The sequence below is a fragment of the Taeniopygia guttata genome, chromosome 1 (genome assembly GCF_048771995.1).
Source record: "Taeniopygia guttata chromosome 1, bTaeGut7.mat, whole genome shotgun sequence".
Taxonomy (NCBI): Eukaryota; Metazoa; Chordata; class Aves; order Passeriformes; family Estrildidae; genus Taeniopygia; species Taeniopygia guttata.
In genome coordinates, this window is record NC_133024.1 from 42,440,056 (window position 1) to 42,459,952 (window position 19,897).

The 19,897-nt window shown below is 39.5% G+C and overlaps 1 protein-coding gene across 1 annotated transcript in view; it reads right to left on the minus strand.

Annotated features, from left to right (window-relative positions):
- Positions 1-19,897, minus strand: part of GUCY1A2 (guanylate cyclase 1 soluble subunit alpha 2) — a 152,593-nt gene that overhangs the window by 67,057 nt on the left and 65,639 nt on the right. The window contains exon 5 of the mRNA XM_030270145.4: positions 8,050-8,535. Within this exon, the coding sequence (XP_030126005.1) occupies positions 8,050-8,535 (486 nt within the window). The remainder of the gene's footprint in view (positions 1-8,049; positions 8,536-19,897) is intronic.

The window sequence follows — 19,897 nt, forward strand, 5'->3', positions numbered from 1 at the left end:
TGGGCTTCATTGTTCCTGTCCATGACTTCTAGTCCAGCAGCAAACAGGACAGTTTTTAACTGGTATGGGACAAAGACTGAAGAAAATGGAGATTCTCTCCATTTTAGTTTTAAGTCAGCAATCTCAGCACTCATCACAGGAACGATTTATTTGATATCCATACTCTCCCTCAACATCTCACTGACATCTGCCATATTTCCTTCTACCCAAATTGTTCCTACAGTATCTCAGCAGATCAGTCATAACCTTACAACATTCCCATTCACAATGGAACTCACATTATCAAGCATCAGTACAAAAAAATGAAGCTTCAATTCAGTCTACTCATCTATAATCTTTCTATAGTAAATGAAGACAAAAATGAATTTTCAAGGCATAATGTATTCCATCCTGAATTCTGTAAACCTCATTTTTTCCCATTTAGTACAGCAGGATGCAAATGTGTGTATCTTTGCTTAATTGCCTGCATCCATGCTCAGATTGTGATTTAATATGCAAGACCCCTCCCATGTTGTCATCATGCTTTTCTGGGCATTGCCTGAAAAAGAGGTTGATGTGGGCCACAGGCTTAGTTCACGAAACTCTCAGAAGAATCTAGGGGAGCTCTGTGCCTTTGAAAGTGCACCACAGTGGGCATGTTCCTGCTCCCACAGAGTACCCCAAGCCAGGAAAAGGACTGCATGAGTGTGCTGGCTGCTAGTGCTACGATACCATTTGTCAGCACAACCGCAAGATCCTGCTTAGCTCAAAAAGTCCTGGATCTTGCCATGCATATTTTGGCATGCAGGTCAGGGGATGTTATTAATCACTAAGCAGAGGGAGAACAGATGTGAAGTATTTTGGGCAGCTTATGGTACAAAGACTTGAACAAGTCATTTAATCTAAACCACAGATTCTAAGGAAAGAAATAACAAATAAACATGCTGGAGGGAAAACAGATAAGGTTATTTCCCTGAGACATGAAGTGTGTGTGCTCTTTCTCTGGCAGTAGTGTAAGTGCAATTCAGAAAAGCCTTCTCTGAGCTTGGACTAGGTATTCTTGATTTTGAGGTAGGTCTAGAGCCACATTTCTGTCGACATTGCAAAGAGTGAATACAATCCTTTTTCAAATTAAACAAAACCTGTTTGGATTTTTGCTGTTTGTAAGTACAAATTAAGGTTTAATTCTGTTTACATTTTAAAGTTTTCTCTAAGTTTTTTCCACAGCAAAGATTTCTCAGCAAAACTTTGAAACAGTTGAATTTTGCAACACTGCTGAAGCTTAACAATATTAGTGAACATTAAAGCACTCTTCATGGACTTTCAAATCTCTGGTATATTATAAAAAACCTTCTGCTTTGGACAGGATTAGTTCTCAAGGATAAAGTTCTCAAGATAGGATCTGAGAACACACTTGTTTTCAAAGAATGTCCTTCAGATTTTACTTAGTGTTTCAATCTCATAGCTTCTGTCTCTAATCTTTTCAAAATCAGTTCCTAGGCAGTGAAATCTTGCACCCAAGTTTCAAGGTAACTTTGCAACACTTTTATGACATGACATTCTGCTTTTGGAAATACTTCAGGAAAACTCCTCCCATGTGAGAAGGGAGGGATTACAGACATCCACCTATGAAGTTCAGAACGCTGTTCTTCTTGTAAAGCTCATTTTTCAAAAGAAGTGACTTCCTATAAAACCAAGCTCTTTCCCAGGAGCCTAATTAAGAAGCAATTGCTCTTACCAGGCCTGAGGGCATCTTATTTTTAGTGAATTTAATGACATTACATACTGGCAAGTTCAGGAGCATTTTGCAGGAAGAGCTGTGTTTGAACTCTTTCTAAAGCACCTTAGCAGTCTTAAGTACAGATCTTTCAGTATGCAATACATGAAGAAACTCTTTCATCTACAGTGTAATTCAGAGTGCTACTTCCTTTACAGAAGAAAAAAGACAAACAGTATTTGCCATGTAGAATTACTACCTAGTAACTTAAAAGACGTTTTTTTTCCATTAGTTAAGAGTCATGTCAGAAGACTTGCAGTCTACATAACATCAGCATTAGGTTTGCACACAAGAGCCACAGAACACAAAATTCATAGTGCATAAATTATTTCTCTCTCCTGTAGGCAAATATGAAACTACAAAAATCAGAACAATTATCTCTGATGAACAGAAAACTTCCTGGCTGGCATTCTGCCTTATTGCAGTATCAAAGTGCAGAACTGTTTAACAAAATAAGAAAATATTAAAATAATAATGTATGACCCAAGACACACATTTCAGTTTAATGTGACTGTCCCTATCCCAATGTAAGTGTGGTCTTAATTTGCCTTAGGTATCCCCAGTATTTAAACTCCTAGTGAACCAGAATATCTTTCTCAAGGTTATACAAGCTTTAATTCATGTGTTCTGAAATTCCTATGTCATCTAGTTTCTATTAGCTTACTTAAGTATCCTCCACGTTCACTTAAATAATTTAATAAATTAAGGTACAGTTATGAATGCTATCTGCATGAATGAAAATGTTGCATACATGAAAATGTTGCATACATGGAAGTCCAGCCAGACTGCTTAAAAATGAAAAGAGCCAACGCAGATGGAAAGTGAAATGAGTTTTCTCCAGTCCCTCAGAGGAACTAAAATTTAGAAGGTGTAAAAACTGGGCAGAATAAAACAAAGGACATAGGATCAGGGAGACCTGTGTGCTGCAAGAGGGAATGCCCTTAGCTGTGGTTCCTGCCTGGCCACAGTATATGGGCTTGCTCCTCAGTTTGGAGCAGGGAGGACACCCTTCTTGGTCCTATTCAAGTCAAAGCTTATAGCCAGGCTTCACATACAAACTGAGGACTTGAAAAGTGCTCCCAGGACATGTAATCTGGACACAGACTCTAAGTCTCCCATGCAACTTGAGAGAAATGGACCAGGCCAGTTACAAACAAATGTGTGTGTTCCAGATGAGAGAAAAGTGAATGGAGAGAGAAGAAAAAAAAGTAATTACATACAAGTATGGTATTACTGAAGAAGTAGAGAAGTAGTTATACACAGAAAAGAGAAGTAGTTATATACAGAAACAGAAGTCCTAGGCTTTTTAGAGAATTCTTGGGTGATGTATTGCAGGAGAACATGCACAGATGTTTTAGTGCTTTGTGCAGGGCTGTATGTTTATAAAGCAAAGAATACCTCTTCTGGAGCCTGACTGTCTGTTTGCTTTGTTCACAGATCTCCCTGAAGACAGAAAGTGTAAATTGTCCACAAGGCTGGAGAAAAATACATGCTTAAAGTAATGGGAAGTCTTAAAATATTCTTGAGTTGGTGGTGTTACATCAGATCTGCAGGGAAAATCCATGGAACATTTTGTGTTTCTTTGGTTTTTTTTTTCATAGGTTTTTTGTTGGGTTTTTTTCCCTTAACCCAAGAACACTTCTGAGTTCCCCAAAGATATAGCTTTCCTGGCTTTGCTCTAAATTCACACTGGAGTGAGACATGCCAGTGTGCCAACAAGTCCAACAGGCAAAGACTTCAAAGAGGAGAAGGTGTCAGCTCAAAGACAGGAGAAAGAAGGTTCAGGAACCCTCTGTGGTGGGACCCAAACAGAACAGTGTGCTGAAGGCAGATCTACCAGGCTGGATGGCACTGCAAAGAGAGCAAGCATCTGGGCTATGGAAATTTTTTTCTATAGCCCATTTTCATCTATTACACATTCAAAACCCACTGACTTTAGCTATCAGGAAGAAGAAACAGCTAGTGCACTGGTAATCCTCAGAACTGCACCATTCCATTTAAAAAAAAAGGTATCTTGTAATATTTTATGTGTTCTGTATTGCTCATGTAAGAGTATCACTATCATTTTATATATCTTAATTGCATTTCCTGCATTTTGCAAAGCCTAAGCTGAAGTTTAGAATTCCAAAACGTCTCAAAATGGCCATGTATTTGCACAGAACTTAAAAGGTTAAAACTGGATGGAAAGATGGCAGAAATAGTGGCCACAGATTTTACATGAAAACTTGGAGACTATGTTGTTTAACTTATTAAACATAAAGCCTGGAAAACTTCAGAACAATCTGAAGCTCATGACCCTGCTTATCGATGTATTCTTTAGTCATTACAGCACTGATAGTAAGATTGAGAACATTTATTCAAGTACAAGTATGTACAAATACTTGCATTTAAGTACAAGATGTATTAGTTCTCAAGAGGGGACAGTCATGGTACTGAGAATGTACTGGCATTTTCTGCAAAATAAGTACAGATTTCTACAACTTAAACCACCAGTACAGAAATGTAAAGTGATATTCTTAGAAAATGGGAGTTTAAAATTATGTTCCTAAAATTACGTTATATCACAACCTAAATATAAACATTTTCAAAACTGGGGAGTATCAGTCTTGAATGATTGCAGGAAAGTCCAGATTTCCCATCATTTTTTAGTCTTGGGTCTTTACAACAGGCAAACATTAAGTCTGTATACAGTGTTAGGCATATAAAATCAGAAAATAAAGATCTAACATAGTAAGTGTATCATGTTGCCAGGAATAAAAGCTCAAGGAAACGGTGTGTGGTACTGCTGAGATTGCCAGTTTAGCCAAATAATGAAACGAAAAAGAAAGCAGGAATCCACACAATGAAGTTCTGGATTCTGAATGTAAAATGAATGTATGTAATTATTTTGTCTTATTTAAATAATCAATACACTTTCAATTAAAATGTTTACAATGAAGATGTATAGCAAAGAAATCCTGGCAGCTGACCACAGTTCATTTTCAAAAAACATTTAGGACTCCCTGCTTAGTCAAGGAAAGTGGGACTTAGGACTTCAGAGAAAGTAAAGTATAGTGTCAGAAAAAATCTGCAATGTTTTCAAGAACAAATTCTGCCCTGTGTAGAGAAAGGACAAAGAAACTAACACCTACAGAATCAGGCCTGGTTCTGCTCTGTTTGGCTTGACACTACCCAGCCATGCAGCCAAAAAAACATGCTCAATAAATGCTGCCTTTACACAGTTAAAGGGTGCAAGAGAGAAATGCTTCAGAAAGGAAACTGAGGGGGCAAGAGCTGAGAAAGCAGGCCTACAAAGGCAGAAGGACTCAACAAGAAACAAATATTGTAAATGAGCCAATGTCAAATACATATTAAATGAAGGAGAAACAGAAGCTGTGGGAATCTTAAGCAGGGAAGATATCAGACTGCAGGGTTAAGTTTAAATGCCAGAAGACATGGCTGCAGCATATCTAAATAGCTTATTTGATAAAGAGATGGCTTAACTGAAGCATCATTTCCCAGTACTTGTCTGATAAACAACAGGAACTCAGATGCAGAGAAAAACAGGTCAAAACAGTCAGGCCAACAAGGACATATTTTACCCAAAGTCACAGCTTTCAAAATGTACTGGGATAGCTCTCCCATGACTTCTGCTCCTGGAATCCATGCTTCTACTTGCATGTCCCCAAACACCAGCTTGCCAAGCATCTGCAGCTACACTGACCTGAACTGCACTCCGTGCTTGACTTTTTCTCCCACTCCTCAACTCCAAGCCAAATATAATTAGCTCTGATAGTCAGCAGCCCCAGTTTCCAAATGCATCACCAGGTCTCCGTTCTTTCACCTCCTTGTTCTGTGATTATCATGAGCGAGTCCTTCCTAATCTTTTCACCAAGGCTATATGTCAGCAGATTCTTTCCCAGGTTTCACTCTCAAAACCACAGATTCTTCTAGATTGCTAGAGCTGTCACCCAGGCTCACACCACCGTGCATCTCAATTAGGGCAATGTTCTCCCTCAGCCTGGACAAATGTAATCTGTCGTCGTTGCTATCCATTCAAAATGCTGCTGTGAAATTAATCTTCTGAGCCCATCATCTGTCTGTGCCATTCTTATCTGTGCCTCCATCCATTGGATAAGCTTTCCCTACCTCATCAGTTATAGCTACTTATTTAATTTCCAAGAAATTTCAAAGCCTAACTCACCACCCTTCAGCTCTCTCCAAGCATTTTCAGTCTGTATCCAAGAGATTATTATGCTTGCTCTCTATGTCTGATTAGTTAAATGTGAGTATCTTTGTTCTTTCTGTGCCATATTTCTCTATTAACATCCCTGGATAAATAGCATGAGACAAATGAAAATATTACATTCATTGCCAGATCAGAAACAGTGAGGCCCTGAACACAAAATTCTGTAAGAGTAAAGCTGGGTAAATAATTTACAGCATGGAATTTATTTATTGTATTTTACTTAATTTTCTGTTTACAAAATGGTAAATTTGGTATTCAGATGCATCCACCAAATAATCTTTGCAAGTTATACTTGCCATGCTGCTTAAAAACAAGCAAATTTAAAAATTTATGTATTTAGGTCATTTATACATGATAAATTTCTGTAGCCTAGTTACACAAATATATCTTTGAGGCAGGCTGGGTACAAAGAGTGGTGATTAAGTATCTAAAATTCACTACCTGACAATAATTTAAAAAATCATAATTGTAGTGGTGCTGATCATTCCTATGCATAAGTAGGAATGATGTTCTTAATGTTCTCACAGGACTCAACCAACCTTCTTTACAATCAGCTAATAGAGTTTTGCATACTTTATATCCTATTCCCATGCAAATATAATTTTCAACAAAGGATGTTTTGAATGCTTCAAAACAGCTGTAATTAATCATCTGGGAACACAGTGAGAACACCCATGTGGACACACAGCATGTGAAGCAGGGTCACTAGGTATCCTTCCTGACTCTGGGTTAAAAGTTCCTCAAGTCCTGTTCTTGAAGCTGGGTCATAATCCACTGCAGCAACATCAGATTAATACAAACTGAGATCACGCCAACCAACTTTTCTGACAGCACCACCACAACAGTTTTCAAATTAGGGCTGGTACCTTCCACTGCATTCATGTCCCAAGATGGTCTTTGGCTTCTGAGCATTAGTAAAACAAATCCCTAAACCAGGAGCCCAAAACTTTATTGGTACAACAAGTGTACTTGTTTACTTCTGTAAACTGCCCTACCAACCTTTTGCTATACCATTTCCAGTTCTAGTCAAGGTACATGCTGTAGCTTTTCATCCATGATTATTATTTAGGTGGATAGTAATTATTTTTCATTTCCTTTTAAAGTGCATTAAAGCCTAGAAATGAAAAGAGCAGAACATTTTTGAGACCTTTTTCTCTACATTTATCAACAAATACTATATTAAATACTTTGAAAACTGTTAGTTTGCAAACCTCAGTCATATAATAAAGTCAATATATAATTTTACAACCACATCTCTTTTCTAATGTGTATTAACATATAAAAAGAGACTTCCCCTATGTCTTCTATCACAAAAGTAAAGGCATTCCATATACAAAACAGTCTGTAGGTTTCACAGGATAATTACACTGCTAATATCTTCAGTGCATTTATTAAATTCTACCTCCCCCTTTTTTCTCTCAAATACATACTGGACTCCAAATCCATTTAAGGAAGTGAAGGTGAGTTCTCTAATAGGACTGACATGTGTGACATTTCCTTTGGAGCATGGCACACCAGTGCCATGTCCCATTCATTACATTTACCATGCACTGACATATGCTGTCCTCTTCCCGCTTTTCAGTGGAAGTTGAAGTTCCTTATAATAACTTTTTTTTAGCGACTGCTCTGCTCCTTATGGAAAATGTTAGGTCTTTCAAGGAAAAGATAAATGCCTAGACCCTGAACCATTCCAGTTGAAAGTGAGTGCCTCCCAGGAGCTGCAGCCTGGGTTAGGATTCATCACTGTGCACTTCTTCACTGTTAGAATGCTGTGACTGATGTGTCATCTAAAGGAAACCAGGCTATAATACAGCAGATGTGTATTTCTATAAGGAAGTGGGAATATGACGCCTATATTCCCATGGGACTACCATGATGACAGTTTCATATTGAAGCATTTGAGTTTCAAAGGTCATATTTCAGATCTGGGTGTTTTTACACAAAAAAAAAAAATATTGCCTTCTTATTTTTCTGAGGAGGGTCTGCAAATTAGGAAGAAAGCTACTGGGATTTTTTCTGCTTTCATTTCAGTTATCTTTTGCTAGGTTAAGACTTGAGCTGTTACCTTGTAGATGTCAAGGAATCCACACTGGTGGTCGAAGCGCGTGTAGAGCTCGTTGAGCATGCTGATGACCTGCATGGGCGTGCACTGAGCACAGATGGCAGTGAAGCCAACAATGTCCGAGAAGAGCATGGTGACATCATCAAACTTCCTGGCCTGAACCTGCTGCCCCTGCCACAGCTGCTGAGCCACCTCTTCAGGAAAAATAGAAATGAGGAGATCTACTGTCTTCTTTTTCTCCTCTTCCAGGGCTTGGTGTGTACATTCTAGCGTTGCCTTCAGCTTATCCATTCGTTTTTTCAAGCCATCCTGTGCCTTTGCTTGCTCCCCAACCAATATGACATCACGAGTAGCATCATGGATAGGTATGTCCGAAAGATGGAGGCCTCGGCCCATCAGCTCATCCAGCTTGTCCACACAGGGGGAACCCAGAAACAATATCGAGTTTGATTCTGGCACATGAATCATTTGTCCTTTAATTTCCATCACCTGTAAAAAAGAAAAATAGTTTAGACAGGGGGAAAAAAATCAGCTTATAGATGTGGATCCTCTTTCTACTTTCTCCATCTTTTCAACTAAAACAAATAACTGTAGCCTTTTATACACAAGCCTCTTGCACTCACCTACTCAAGTAATGAGACTCACAGTCTGCTCACCAAATTGAGTCAGGAAATAACATAAATTGACACAAAAGTATTCCCAAATCAGATGTTGGATTTTATTTGTACCCAATTAAATAAGAAAGCAATAATACATATTCTCAGAGTGACGTCTAAATAATGCTCCTGGGATGTACCTGGACTTACAAACAAATTTTGGAGTTGTTCTTTCACTGTTACTTAGCTATAAATTACAAAAAGCAAAAAAGTGAAGAGAAATTGCAACTGTCTGAAAGCAGGTTAGTGAAATGAAGTGCCTTCTGTTCTTTTTCAGCAAAATATCTAATACAAGTCAATTGTGACAATTTTACAGAGGAATTAAATAAAAAGAGATGTAAAAAACAGCTCTATAAAATAACACATGGCATGGAAATATACTAGTCCTGTTTCCTGTTTTCCTTCTCATACATGCAGCAGAGTTGAAGGGTGATGACACTCAGAATCTGCAGATTTCTTGGTAATAGAGCTTCATCCAGTTTGAATCTGTGGGATAGCAGAAGGTACAGGAGGGAAGGAGCATCAGGTGGTTCATCACTCCGGTTTATAGCTTTGGCATTTGCCTGTTAGACGGCTGAATGTTTTGAGCGCTGTCCAAGAGTTGATATCACTGAGGCCGTGGATTGTTACCTCTTGCTCCATGACAGCAGTCAAGCACAAAACTACCTGACTGAAATTGACATTGAAAACTAAACTAAATCAGACAAAGCTGTATCTATTTGTAAATATAGCTGGTCATAGCCTGTGTCATGAAAAACAACCCCATTCATGTTTCCATTCCAGGAGTGCACAAAGACCAAGGGCAATACTGTGCTAGGTGATCTGAAATACCCACAGACCTTACCCTGAGGATCCCATGCTCAATACAGGCACAACACACAAACCTTGTGCACCTAAGCAGTATTAGGCACCTTAATGCCTTGTATCTGTGTTTTCTGGTCCACATAATCTCTTGAAATGAAAAGGCCTCCTCCAGTCACCATGTTTTCATCATGTAGGCATTTGCTTGCTGTCACATGATTCACTTGTCATTTAATCCTCCTTCCATCCATAATCCTACCAAGCAAAATGGAAAAACCTCCATCAGGGAATCCAGAGGTGTCTGTAATAATGATATGATTTAAGTGTTCAGTGGTCTGAAAGCTCCTGCTGAGGTGACAGGTAATCCTACATGGTATTTCCATGTATGGGGGAGATTTTAGGAAGCTCCTCTTTCTATCAGTTCTTTTTTTACATCACATAATACGCCATTATTGCAGACTCAATGGCAATATGGGAATTCAGCCTATCCTGTCCCTATTGCCCTGTGCCTTCTCTGCTAGCAACCTAACATTTAGCTTCTGATGGCAGCCAGGGAACTCAGCAAGTGAAAATAAATGCAAGTCATTAAAACTGTCAAATTTTCTAATTTACGTTCCTGCACACCCACTAATATTTACATTCCTAAGCCTTGCTTCCTCAGCTTCACTCTGGGACATTCATCTCTGTGAGAAAGCTTGTCAGCTAACTACATGAGCTGATTTAATGCTCCATGGCTAAGTGTTCTTTTTTTCTACTTTTGAAACATGGCTCCCTGGGAAATAGGCGGCGTTCTTCATGCATGCAGCCTCATGCTTTCAAAAGGGCACACGCAAAATTGTTTTAACTCCGAAGTACAAGTTGCCAAATATGAAATACATGGTACAGCATTTCTAAATTCTCTTCCTATTTTGTTCCCCTGTGCTGGAGAGTTTTCTGTTTGTAGAATTTCACTCTAGTGCAAAATAAAAGTATCTCATATTATCACTTGGCTCTTCCATCTCCAGGTGAAAACAGGTTGTTTTCAGCTTAGCTCAGGAGAGTGTGATCACAGACCCTGGCTGAGCCAGCCTGGCCTGAGCTGCTTGTCAGCAAGGCAAGGCACCTGGCTTGGAGGTGTGTTTCTTCTCTTAGCCTGCTGTGAGGCTAGAAGAAACTCAATGCATCCCCCTGTGCTCCCACTTCACCTCTGTCAATTTGAGGTGTTAAACTCTTTGATGTGACTGCTGTCTGTGTTAATATATTGTGCCAACCTTCCCCAGCTGGACTTTTCTCAGGAAACACTGACTGCGTAAATAATGTACTAAAACAGGCACTCTGGAGTCCTCTGCTCTGCTTCTGGGTAATCTCAGGCAAATTATCAATCCTGACTTCTTATTTGGCCTTTCAGCACAGCAGGAACAATGCTATTGACCACCCTGTAACACACTTTGAGACTTCTGTGTGAAAAAAATAAAACAATAAAACACAGACCATCCTGTAAAATACCTAACTAATAATAATCAAGTGAGCTGCCCCCTGCTTCAACAAGATTGAGTGTTTCCAGAGCATTTTGAGAAACTTTTGCATAGATATTCTCCCTACACAACTGATTAGCTTCCTAAAACTATCAAAAGTTAAGTGATATTTCAGCTTTATCCCCTAAATTATCACATGTTCGGCTTAACAGGAATTGTTGATGTTGATGTTTCCTATCACTTCTTTCGTGTTATTTTAGTGATTCTGTTGTCCTGCTCTCTCTTGATGCCTGATGGATGTTTTAGAAAATGGCCTGCCAGTCTCTTCAAGTTGCTGAATCGGGGAAAAGGACAGCAGAAAAAAAACTGCCCCAGCTTTTCTGGGGAGAAATACTCAGGTCTTGTAAAGAACAACAGTAGAGAAGAGTTAAGACTGCATCACTTTTATCAGCTTTTGCAAAGCCCTTTCCTTTCCAAAGAAGTTTCAGAGATGATTCAGACACTTTCTAGCAGACTTCAGCCTGCAACTGTGATCCAGAATGACCTCCATCCCTTTTCTTTGATTACTTGTGATTCTTATATTCTTTTTTTTTTATCTTAAAATATAGCTGATGTTCTAAGATATCAGGTTTGCCTGAATCTTGCCATAGTAAGTCACACTTCTAGGCACCTCCCCAAAGCTGAACAGATTTACACCTGGACCATAAGCCTACAGGCAATCAGGATGGCATCATCCATCTTTCTTGTAAGTAGGGAAAGATAGAAACATTTCTGTCATCAGATGGATTTCATTACTGCTACATTTCATTGCCTTGCTGTCTCTTTAATTATATTTTCACTGAGTAAAATGAGAATAATTCTACCATTTTCAGAGGACATTCTCCTGATTTACAGTGGTGCAAGAGAAATTTTGAAAAGAGCAATTATGTATCATATTTTACAGTCTTATGCTGCAGTGAAATGACAGTGCAGCCTAAGTAGCTCCAGGATGAAAAACAAAAACCTATCGCTAATTTTTTCTTCCACCACAAACCCACTGCAAAGAAAGGGAGCAAACAATTCCTGATTCTAAGGAACTCTTTAAGCCTCTCTCCCCAAAGACCCAGCTCAGAAATACTGACAGATTCCAAAGCTGCTTTTTGAGAACATGGGGAGTCTCCTACTGAGCAGTGCACCAGCAACCTCTTCATTACGTACACAATATCCAACCCTCTGCACACCTTCCACATACTCTGGATGCAAGCCACCCTGGGACCCAAAAACTTATGCATCAAATACCAAATCCACTGCCTAATCTTCAAGGAAAAGCACAGGAAAAAGCTTCACCGGCTGCACTGAGGGCGGGTACTACACCGTATAAAGATGTGTGTTTTGGAATAGTGACTGAGAGCAAGTGTACACATCTTCTCTAAAAAGATTAAGGAAATACAGGATGGTATCCCTGAGAAATAACTGCAGGGTTAAAAAGGATTTTCTTTCTAATTGATCAAACCTTTTTTGCAGCCTCTGCAAGCCACAAATTTCAATTTCAATCAAAGGAGTTGCTCCTTTGATTTTGATCAGTGCATAAACCCTCCCAAACTGTGATTATCGCATTCTTTTTATTAGTTTTAATTATTTGGATTAGGTTAGAAGCTTAAAGTGTCAGGCCACCCTTTCATACACAGTTGCACATCCCTGCTTGATTTCATATAATGGACAAATTCAGTAAGAGAAAACAAAGTTGCTTCCTTATCAGGCTCATAGTTATCTAGAGGATGGAAAAACTGGTGCAAAATCAGCTTGAACCTGAACACCATCACCATCATCATTTCCAGGTACAAAGGATATAGGGTGACTTTCAGAAAGGAGGTCCAACAGTTAACCTAAATTTTAAAACAACTGGACTTCTCTGAATGTACTATAGGATACATGGCAATGTCTCAGGAACATTAACAGCAACGTATTTCATAATATTTGAGCAGTTATAAGCTTGGGGGATTTTGTGGAAACAGTATACTTGCAGAAAGAAATGTAATAACTTTCTTGCTATGTTTATGTGACACATCTAGAAGGCTGAAAATAAAACAGACAACACCGGAATTTAAAAAAAATCTTAAATCGGAAAAATGGGCTAAAGCTGGAATTCAAAACAAGGGTAATAAATATATTTAGATAGAAATAATCAAATTCAAAAAGTACAGGCAGGCTAACTGTTCCTAAGAAGATGGCCCAGAGTCCAGAGTGGAACAAATTAATGTAAGCCAACATGTCATGCTGTCATTTAGAAAGAAAACACTATATAGGACTATGTAAACAAAAATAACAGCTTGCAAAATACAGGCAATAATCCTTATGCTATGACTACTAATTTTCAGACCCCAGAAGGGCAAATCTATTCCTTTTAAAGTATAACAAAAAGGTGGATCAATTGGAGAGTCTGGTGAAAAGCAATGAAGGCAATGAAAAGTCTAAAAAAATATAACCTACAAAAAGAATTTGAAAACATTTGATGGTTTACCCCAAAGAAGAAAAATCTGAGGGTGGGCCTATGAAAAAAATACTTAGTGCCAATGTAAAGAGGTCAAACTCTTCTAAAAATCCTGTGGGAAAAGCTTTGCAGGAAAGGCCCTGGTGATCCTGGTGAGCACCAAACTGAACATGGTCCTGCAATGAGTGAGTGCCTGCATCAAAGGCTAGAAGTGCTCTGGGCTCCGTCAGGAGGAGTGTTGCAGCTGGTGGAGGGAAGCAATCCTTCCCTTCTGCTCAGAACTGGCAAGGCAACACCTGGAGCAACATGTCCAGTTCTGGGATCCACAGTACAGGAGACACATGGACATGCTGGAGAGCATCCAGGAAAGGGCAACAAAGGTGATAGGAGCCTGGGACATCTTCCCTATGAAGAAAGGCTGAGAGAGCTGGGACTCTGTTTAACCTGGAGATGAGAAGGCTCAGGATGATCTTATCCATGTACATAAGTACCTGAAGAGATCAGGGATGACAGAGCAAGACTCTCTTCAGTGGTGCCCAGGACCAGTGGCCACAGACATAAACTACCCAAAGGAGGCTCCCTCTGAATAACAGAGAACACTTTTGTTTATATAGGGTGACCAAGCACTGCTACAGGCTGCCTACAGAGATTGTGGAGTTTCCATCCTTGAAGACACTCAAAAGCCACATGGATGTGGTTCTGGGAAACTGATTCTAAGTGACTCTGCTTGAGCAGAGGGTTGAACCAGATGACCTCCAGAGGCTCCTTCCAACCTCAGTCTATGAAATGAACAAAATGTAAAAGGCTCAAGTTGGAAAAAAAATAGTTTAATGTGGGATAATCATGTGTTCACAGGGAGAATGAGAATGAAAGCATCATTGATGAGGAGTTGGATTATGGTGAGGAGCTGGATTATGCATTAGATTTGTGAGACCTGTCAAAGGTGATCAGTCTGTCTGGAAAGCAGAGGAATGAACCAGTGACTTAACAGAAATCTAGGTGGAAACAGGAAGGGGAGAGGTAGTAGGGGATCATTTTTACATTCAAACAAAAACTACACAAGTTATTTCTGGTATAATTAATGTATCGTCAGCGTGAAATTCATTGCTTCAGTCAGTTTATGACTCTCTACAGGCAATAACATTAAGAGGTGCTTCTGGAAAGCTGGAAAGCTGTGTGATCTATGTGACACAACTAAGTCATGGTCAAATAAGTCATGCCCCATGTGTAGAAATACTTACAGGTCTCTGTTAAGAAGGTAGCACAAAGCTTGGACGTACATGCCTGTACTGGTTAAGTCTGCCTCCTATCAGAATAACTTAATTCATAGCAGTGAATGTTCTGCTGCGCATTGAGAGATACCTAAACACCAGTATGTTAAGTGCATTAAGGGAAATATGAGTTCTCTATTGGTCTAAGAGATTTCTATTTTAAAAGCTCCAAACCTCAATTCAATAAAATGAAGACTTGGTAAACCTGTAAGATTAGTGCTGCTCTGTGGCCAGCTGACCAATAGATAAGGGTCAAAGTCATGCTTTGTCTAAGACAGAAAAAAACCCAGCTATTAAAATCTCTCCAATACTCCTGCTCTGCTTGTAGAGTGGGGTAAGTCAGAGACACAGCCAGCAGAACTAGCTGTGGAAGAAGATTCATGAAAATAAGAAAAATCATATTCTAATGAAATCCTGATTTGCTATTTTTTCTGTAGACAAAAATAACAAAATACCATCTTCCATTACACCCATGTTTTATTTAAAAAACAACCTAAGAGAAATATATATCATTTCCACAGAAATGAAAAATAACTTTTCAGTTGATGCCTGATACAATTGAATGAACTAGATAAGGTTTGCTCAGCACAACTCAGGATGTGCTTGGCTTCTTGTGAAATTGTAACTCTCAGAGTTTGCTTACAAGTTTGTATTTCCAGCTCACTGCATTGTCAAAAGAATTTTATTCCACACAGCAGCAAAGCGACTGTTAAAAAATGCTCGTTATTTATAGTAAACCCTGTAGTGTTTCATAATGTGCAACAGTCTTCAGAGCAAAGTGACCAAATGTAACATTTTCTGTATGTCATAAATACCTCACAAACCCAGACTGGCATCAAAAATATTGTACCTTTAAGAAATCCAAAATTTTGGTGGGGATACATTCATTTTCTATAATGTAAAAGAGAGAGAAAATCATAATGAAAGAAACATTAATACCTTTCAGTTGTAAACTTGGATCTCTAAAATAATTTCTTGGTATGAAAAAAGTAAGCGAGGCAGATTAAAAGCAAACAAATTAGGGTTAGATAGGATCTGCTCCCCAAGAAGCATAAGTATTCATGACAAAAGCATGGAGCATAAGGACACGTGAAAGTGGAAAAGGGGAAGAGGTAAAGGAGATGACTATCCTTAACACATTTGTCTGTCAAACCAACTAGATAAGCAAAAGGCAACAGTGGATTCCACCTGAAAAGGGTCACAATGATTTACAGTTTATCTTTTCTTGCTTCAAGACACAGAAATGGCTTTTAAGAAGCTACTCCTGACTGCTACTTGGATAAGTCCAAGATAAATCTAGCCCTGTGGAATAACAACAATGGGAAAAGGATTCCTTCAAAGGAACATCTATCTTCACAAGACACAAAGAGTCAGAAATCAACCCCATGTGCTCCTTGGTCAGCTTCCCTTACAGATGCTCTCAAGCAGAGGAGTGGGTGAACTCAACACAGAGACAGGTATAACATGGCATGGGTAACACCAGAGAGTTGCTAAAACAAGAAGAGACTGACCAGTGTTTCCAACAGAATTTCAAAATCCCTTTGAACATCAACACACTGAGAACAGATTGAATGTTTTTTCCATGTCTCTGCTACGCTATTAAAAGCCAGGATACTCTGAGCAGATATTCAGCTGCCCATCCCTACTCCAACAATACGGAGTTACAAATTTGGCAGTATCAGTGTTAAAAAAGTCTGCTTTGTCAGGAGCAGAAAAATGGAAACAATTTTCAGAGACATGCTCATTTATTTAGAATAACAGAATCATAGAATGGCTGAGGCTGAAAGGGGCACTAAAATCATCAAGTTCCAACCCCTGCCCACCACAGGCAAGGACATCTTCCTCTAGACCATCTTATTCAGGGGCCCATCCAGCCTAACTTTAAAGAATACCGGGGATGGGGCATCCACAGCCACTCTGGGCAAGCTCAAGATCTGTGGACTGTGAAAGTGGTGGTAGCAATAAACATGCTCCAAGCCACACACTTACATTAATTTCATATTTCAACCAAAGCAAAATGCATTTTTGCACTTATACCAACACAGTTTAATTACAACACATCAAAGTATAAGGGAAATTTCCCATATTTAATATTCTCTATGAAAAATACTAATTTCCAATTAATTTTTTGTAAACCTATGGTTAAAAATAAATACTATATATATTTACATAAATCTCTAATTATATCACGCCTGTGAAAATCTTTACAACTGACAAATATTATGTGTCAGTTTGTTAAAGACAGATATTTTTTATTTATTTCTGTCAATGTCAACCAAGCAAAATTATGGAGGAATGGGTCAGTACACTGAAGGGAGTGGAGATGTTGCCATTTTCCACAGTTTTTGGATTAGTTTCTAGTGTCTTCAGTCCAAGATTTGTGCAGGTGCATTGTCATGGTTTGACACGGGAAGAGAATTTTTTTTTTAGAAGGAAGAGGTTCACCAGTCAGGGGTCAGGTTTAGATACTGACACTTGGGGTGACCAATTGAAGGTGGACACGCCTCTGAGAACACAGAGGGGTTAAAAGCGGAATTCCCAGGAGGACTCGTCCTTCTTTGGTTCCGGTCATCGCATGGTACGGACCTCCCCTGCCCAGCCCGGGCTGGGTGGGGGAGGGGAGCCATGCGGCCTGCACAGGTAGGCCAGGAGGTAAAGGATCGGAACCGGCTGGGTCAGCTCCTGCAGATGGAAGGGTGGAGAAATCTGGGATGTCTCCGCTCCCCCCAGAGTCTCTCTCTCTCCCAGGAGAGAAAAAGAGACAGAGACTCGGTGGTTTTATCAGCAGTTCGCCGCAGGGAAGGAGAAGAGCGGGGGGGCCGCAAGGTGCCCAGCCGGGCTGTGGGAGCTGGAGCCTGGGCAGCGAGCCATCCTTGGGAGTTGGGACTTTTAACCCTTCCTGAGAAATGAAAGCTTTATGAAATATTACTCCTCCTGAATTTGAAGAAAAGAGAGACAGCTTGAAACCTCAGATGTTTAGAGAAGAAGGTTGGGGGCAGATGATAGAGTGGCTTTTTGGCTGGACTCTTCTTGTTTACCATAGACTGAACCACTCTTTCTTTCAAGAGGGACTGCATTTTAGGGGGATGCATTGGTTGAGCCAAGAGACCTTCTGCAGCAACTACCAGTTTTGGAGTGGACAGAGAGAGAGCTGAGGAGGGTGTGAGGATGCCCTCCATCTTCAGGAAGAAGAGAAGGCGATCTCTGTCTTTTGGACCCTCGGCCCCAGGGGAAAATGGGGGGGACTCTAGTCCCAAATTGTAATACTGGACTGTTGTTCCTGGTGGTCCTTGGCAAAGCATCCTTAAAGGGGCCCTATAAGCAGTCTCTGTCCATGCCCGGTGGTGAGAGCACTGGGACATGGAGAGAAGAGTGTCACATTGGCCGGTCTGGGCGGTGCCACGTGTGACATTGGAAACACAAAAGGTGGCAGTTGTGTTTCCTGGGGGTCTATGGTGCAAGGGGGACTCCTCTCTTCCCCGATGGACTCAGTATTGATTATATTGAAGGGTGAAAACTTGATTAAGGATCCAAATGGGTCTTGCTGGGGTTTGGTGGAGTTGGGTGGAGGGAGGAGAAATGTTTTGGAAGGTTTTCATTTCGAATTTTGTGTGTTTTTTTCCTTTCCTTTCTTTTCCTTTTATAGTAGTAGTAGTAGTAGTAGTGTAATAAAGCTTTTTCTTTTGTTATTAAGTTTGGCCTGCTTTGCTCTGTTCTTGATCACATTTCACAGCATTTGATTGGTAAGTTGTATTTTCATGGGGCGCTGGCATTGTGCCAGCGTCAAACCATGACATGCATGAATCAGTCTTTCACCTAATCCTACCACTAGTAGTCTTCACCTCCTAACAAGAGCTTCTCCTTTGACTGAGATCTGTCCCAGCCACCTGAGATGACTTACTATCAGAAAGTAATCATACTGTTTATGTGATCTTTCTTGTTAAGTGCTTTTCTTTCTCAGATTCAGGCTCACTTGTTTCTTTAAGGAAACTGGGTTCTTAGCAAAAAACTGTGAAATGGTTAAATAAATGCATATGTTTATTAATGAAAACAGTAGGGAAGGAGCAGCAGAAGTAGCATTACCCTTTGATCTGCGAAAACAGATATATATATATATAGCAACCATTAGGAGATATGACATTTCACCACCAACTTAGGTATCTTAAAATTCCTGTGATTAAAAGATCTCTTAGCCCATGCACTAGCTAGCTTGCAGAATTTTTCACCTTAAGGAGTTACAGAATCTGACTGTTTCCCTAATTCATCTTAAGTATATAAATCTGCTCAAAATTCCTGCCAGCACCACACCAAGGAAGTTGATGAGAATTGGAGTCCTCTGTTGGTATTTTTACTTTGCTTTGATTTTTATTACCCCATATATCAAGTATTTTTGCAGCTTTTATAAAAGATTCTATCATTAGAATTTGGTATTGGGATTAATCAATTCTGGTCTCCTGGTGCAGTATAAATTTCCAGAACACGAAGAGAAGAAATTTCTTCTTTCCCATGTCCAATAATTCTTAAGTCAGATATAATAAGAAAGATCCATTCTACCTCTCACTGAAGTCACTGTAAATATATCAAGCTGATTTTAGTGAGAACTGCACCAGGCCTTTAAAGTTATATTTTCTCTATATTTCTTAAAAAGGTTGAATTTGTTTTAGTGTGTTTAACATAATCCACCACATCATTAGGACACCTTTCATCCATAACCTGCTGTAAGTAGCATATTTGAGAAGTACCAGTAAAAGACGGTCTCCTTGTGGAGTCTCTTACACGCTGTATTAATGAATTTGGGAAGAATGCATTGGCTGGGTTTAGTAGCCTCAGGTTAAGGGTGTCATTTTCCACAAAGTACTTATTTTACAACCCATCAAGAAATGAAAAGCAAATGAAAACATAATGCCTTTAACTTAAGCATAAATAGGACATAGTGTGAGAAGGAACAGTCAGATGTAGTGAATATTCACATTTCTGTGCACATTAAAATATCTGTTTAGCTTTTATTCTTTTCACTGCACCTAACTGATTTTTCTTCGATATGGTAGTAGAGAATTTTTTTTTTTTTTAAGGTGATATTTTGAAACCAAAACATGGTCAGTCTCTATTGCCTTGACTTTTCTAGCAGAAATTGAAGCAAGCAGGTAAGCAAGTTGCTGCTCCTCACTGCTGCATGGGGGCCACCAAAGCCTGGAGGGA